General features: G+C 46.5%; 1 protein-coding gene across 1 annotated transcript in view; it reads left to right on the top strand.

The window, feature by feature from the left end:
• The window catches only part of LOC134080445 (roundabout homolog 2-like), a 132,131-nt gene extending 129,217 nt beyond the window's left edge, over positions 1 to 2,914 (top strand). The window contains exons 26-28 of the mRNA XM_062536885.1: positions 766 to 933; positions 1,852 to 2,109; positions 2,603 to 2,914. Coding sequence (XP_062392869.1) covers positions 766 to 933; positions 1,852 to 2,109; positions 2,603 to 2,604 — 428 coding nt within the window. The 3' untranslated portion in view covers positions 2,605 to 2,914. The remainder of the gene's footprint in view (positions 1 to 765; positions 934 to 1,851; positions 2,110 to 2,602) is intronic.
• Positions 2,915 to 4,745: the final 1,831 nt, after the last annotated feature.

Raw genomic sequence — 4,745 nt, 5'->3', positions numbered from 1 at the left:
TTTATCCCTCCCTTTCTCTCTGTCTCTCTCTCATTCTTTCTCTCTCTTTCTCTCTTTCTTTCTGACAGCCCTCTCTGCTCTCTCCTCCTCTGCCTCCTCCTCTTGCTCCTCCTCTTCTTCACCTTCGCCTCTGCTTCTTCTGCCGTCTATTGTTCTCTGTCACCATGCCCACACACTCCCACAGGGTGTGTGTGTGTATGTATGTATGTGTGTGTATGTGTGTGCGTGCGTGCGTGTGTGTGTGTGTGTGTGTGTGTGTATGAGTGGAACAACGTGACCCCAGCGTGCTCCTTGCCAGTTTTGCACTGCCTGGTCGTGTTGAAGAAATCTCTCTTATTCAGCACGACCCCCACAGGGGAGGTGGTGGGGGGGTCAACAGAGGCGTGTGGCACACTGCCAGGACCCCTCCGAGTCCAACTCCACCAGACTCTCCTCAGTGTAGTTACACACGACTCCTGTCTCATGTTATTACCAACAGCTCTGGTTATAACACGCTTATTACACTGGAATATGTGCTATAGACCAGACAGGGTATTTTTTTACAAAGTAGATATGATGTGATTAAAACCTCCTTGATCCGTTAAGGTCGACTGTGTCATATGGACTGCCCTGTTTACAAACATGAACATTTACTTGCACATTTAGCATGTACGTGTACTTATTACTAAATTCCTCATAAGGACATGTTTTTTTTTTGTTCTCTCTCTCTTTTCTCCCTCTCACACTCTCTCTCTCTCTCTCTGTATCATCCCGTCATCTCTCCAGGGAAGGCCTACTCCTCACGGACTCAGCCCGACAGCCCCCTCTCCTCAGACAGCAGCCTGCTGGGCACGCAGAGCCTCGGCCACCGGAGGGCGCCACCGGCCCCACGCAAACACCGGGCAGAGACGACAGGCGCCACTGAGCCCCGCAGGGAGCCCAACCTCAGCGTCGGTGAGAGAGAGAGAAAGAGAGAGAGAGAGAGAGAGAGAGTGCTGTGGGGAACAGACACCTGTACTGCTGCTGTATACAACTGTTCGCGCACAATAAGTCATATTAAATTGCATACAGTAATTTCCTGTTTATTATCCGCATTGTGTATAAACCGCAGGGCTGTGTTTTATGCAAGTTAAAAGAAACAAAACCATATTAATACTATATAAACTGTCCCCATGAATCAACCTCATAGCGAAAGAAATTTTGCAAAAAATCCAAAAGACACACCAGCTCGTTGGTCTGATTGGTTGAAGGGCTATCCAAGCGTACAGAGTCATTTGAACTATTCCCATTGATCGCGCCTCGTGTGAAGTAGAAATAAAGCACAGACTCCCCAGACTGATGTTCAATCTTAAAAAGATTGAGCTTAATATGGTGATAGCCAGACAATATAAATAGTGCATAGGCAAGTGAATAACTAATTCATGAATAGGAATTTGAGGCATTGTATCATAGAGAGTATGGATCTACAATAGTCATTAGGTCCAGTATTAGCTGCTTATGTTGTTATTTATATTGATTACTGATTAATAGTTATCTCTGGTATGAGAACTATATGTATAAATTAGACTTTTTTGCACATTGGTACAGTATGAATTTATTTAGATAATTATGTTCTCAGAGGATTTAGCTGTGCTGTAATGTTCCTCTCGCTGAGCTCAGCATCATTTTAATTGCATCTCCAGTAGGCCTACATCTGTGCTCAGTTCTGTGTTGACAACCCTCCAGCAGCTGTGTGTGTGCCTGGGTGTTCAGAATAGCTCCAAGACCACCAGACAAAGCTCCGTATCGTGTCGATGAGGCCTGAACACACACTCGGTAACCCCCCCTCTCAGCAGCGTCCTTAACCCCCCTTCTCTGCCCTCTCGTCCGCAGGGCACCCTGGTGCCTCGGAGCCCCTCCACAGTGTGGGGGCCCGCCTGCACGGCTCCTGGGGCACCATCGGATCGGACACGCCCGACGAGTGCCTGGTGTCCACCCTGGAGCGACAGCACATGGGACCCTGGGGCGGCTCGGCCTCCTCCTCCTCCAGGGGCACCCTGGGACGCGGCGTCCACCCGAGGCCCTTCGCCGACCAATCAGAGAGCGGGCGCCTGGGCCTCGGCAGCATGGAGTCCAACCACAGAGAGTTATGTGAGTGTGCCGTCGCCATGGCAACAGCCTTGTGTTTGGGGGATTGTTATGCTTTCAAGGCTGGCAGAGTGGACTATGGTCTGCATGTGTGTGTGTGTGTCTGTATGTGTGTGTGTGTGTGTGTGTGTGTGTGTCTTTGCGTGTAAGTTGTGTCTCCTCAACTGTTCCTCTTTTTGTGTCCTGTTTTTACTTGCTACATTCTGTTTGAAGGTTTTGTTTGGCCTTGTATTGTGTCCCTTTGCCATTCTTGAATATCTCTTTATCTTGTCAGTCGGAGACTATTGTTTGCTGTCCTACCTGCCTAGCCTTCATTTGTTTTGGTTTGACTGGGGGTCTGTTTGTGTTGTCATTCATCTGGCTGTATGGTTTACCTGTCTTACTGCTCTCTCTCTCTCTCTCTCTCTCTCTCTCTCTTTCTCTCTCTCTTTCTCTTACCTGTCGTACTGCTTGCCTGCCCTTGTGTCTCACTGTACTATATGTGTCCCTCCTGCAGAATGGCCCGTCTGAATGAAGAACTGGACCTTTCACTGCCCCCCCACCCCAGACGAGGGACTTCCCGTTGAACCTGTGCAATGAATCTCTCTCCTTCCTGGTGTCTCCCAGAAGAAGAAAGGAGGGAAAGAATAAAAAGGAGAGAGAGAGAGAGTGATAGAAAGAAAAAAGAGATGAAAAGGAACTGATCGTGATGTACAGACACATGGATACACATCTCACTATGCGCCCACCTCCCCTACCCCACTGCCCCCTACCCTTCCTCCTTCTAGGAGAATAATCTCACATCCCCCCCCCCTTCCTTGAGTTTTGTGTCACGAAAAATGTAAATCACTTATACAATATAAACTTGTTGTGAATGACGTGGAAAAAAAGAGAAATCACAGCTGTAAGCTTATTGTCCCTTGCCATGGAGGAAAAAAAAGGGATTTGTATTTCTTGTAAATATGTTTTTATTAATATTATTTTGTTTGATGTTGCTTTGCTATGCAAGCCAAAATCAAATTTCTAGGTTTGTGTCTCTCTTTCAATGGTCATTTTGCATTGTGTATTGATGAAACGTGGTGTCACAATGGTTAATTTTGTTCTTTTTTTTTCTTAAATGCTCTAAATATTTGCTAAGTTATTACGAATAATTGTTTACTTTGCACAGAACATTTTTTTGGTGACAAGCACAACGTCTTCAGCTTTTGGCTGACTCGTAGAAGAAAAAAAGCGAATGATTATGTTGAAAAGAAGTGTCTGTACTGAGGAGGAGAGGGGCCAAGGGGGTAGGAGACGAGTATTAAGAGATTTCAGGACAGAGCTTTTATCATTCTGCACTCTCAATTGTAAGTGCAGTATGGCAGTTTTGTAGGCAGGCTGTGACAGTACTGTGGCAGAAGAATACAGAGAGAGAGAGGGAGGGAAAGAGAGAAAGAGAGAATGACAGGGAGACAGAGTGAGAGAGAGAAAGTGTGTGTCTATATAAAAAAGAAAAACTTATTTTAAAAGTGGGCAGCCCATTGGTCAGTTGCTCAATGGTTCTCCTTCAAGGAAAGAACACAAGGAACGCAGGGCAATATTTTTTTTGAAGGCTCTGAAAAAGAACTTCTGAAGGTTCAAGAGTGCTTTAGGTATGCAGCCATCTCAAGCTGTCCTCCCCTCCATCACCGGGTGGAGGCCATTGTTATGGTAGGCAGATGGCGGCTTGCAGTCCTTTTCCCTCAGCCTGGGCACAACCTGTGAGCACTGAACCAGGAGGCTATTTGCCAGATGTGTGAAGAGCAGAACACAACGCAGATCTATTGCCATTGAGAGAGAGAAAGGGAGAGAGAGAGGGAGAGAAAGAGAGGGAGAGAGGACTCCTGTATGACCACTTCCCTGTTTGATATTTAGTTTGCATGTTTAGCAAACTCTGTTCCGGTTTGAAAGGAAACTAACAGGAACCATACAGACACATGTATAGGGCAGCCGCAGGTTACCGTTTCTCTCTGGTCTGCGAATCGCCTGAACCAGTGTCAGATGAGGAGAGATTTCTAATGTTTTTTTTTTATTATTATTATTATTATTTAAAAAAAACAAATACATGAAACTGCTGTTTAAGCGGGCCCCCCCTTGTATGCATTGTGATCTTGAGTCACGGTGGAGCGTGCGCCAGTGAGATTCACTTTTTCACCTCTTTGTACGGTTCTTTTGATTTCTCTTTCTCTGTGCGGTTTGTAATTCTCTCCACGTGTACAGAGTCGCCCTCGGCCGGCGGCTGGCTCTGGCCGGACCTGCGCGTCGACCGGGTTCCAGGAGCGGAGGCGGGCCGGGTCCGCGCCGGAGGCAACGGCGAGCCAGGGTCCTAAAACCTGCCGAATCTGTTCTGCCCTCAGGAAAACACAGGCACTTGCAACGTGACCGTTTCTGAAGAAAAGAAAAACATACAAAAAAAAAAACATGAACAAAAATGCAAATAAAATATGTATGTGAACATATACCTGCTGGTCTGGTTGAGTTATTTCTGACTATGTGACTTAATAATCACACACACATTTGGGATGTGCTCACTACCCCATCACATCTTCAGTGCACAGGACACACTCATCACAGAAGCTGAATAGAGACAGGCATAACATGATCTGATGATGATGGAAGCAGCCAGGATTTGCTGGAAATCA

The sequence above is a fragment of the Sardina pilchardus genome, chromosome 5 (genome assembly GCF_963854185.1).
Source record: "Sardina pilchardus chromosome 5, fSarPil1.1, whole genome shotgun sequence".
NCBI lineage: Eukaryota > Metazoa > Chordata > Actinopteri > Clupeiformes > Clupeidae > Sardina > Sardina pilchardus.
Note: the sequence above shows the minus strand (reverse complement) of the source record. Positions and strands in the feature narration are given on the sequence as shown.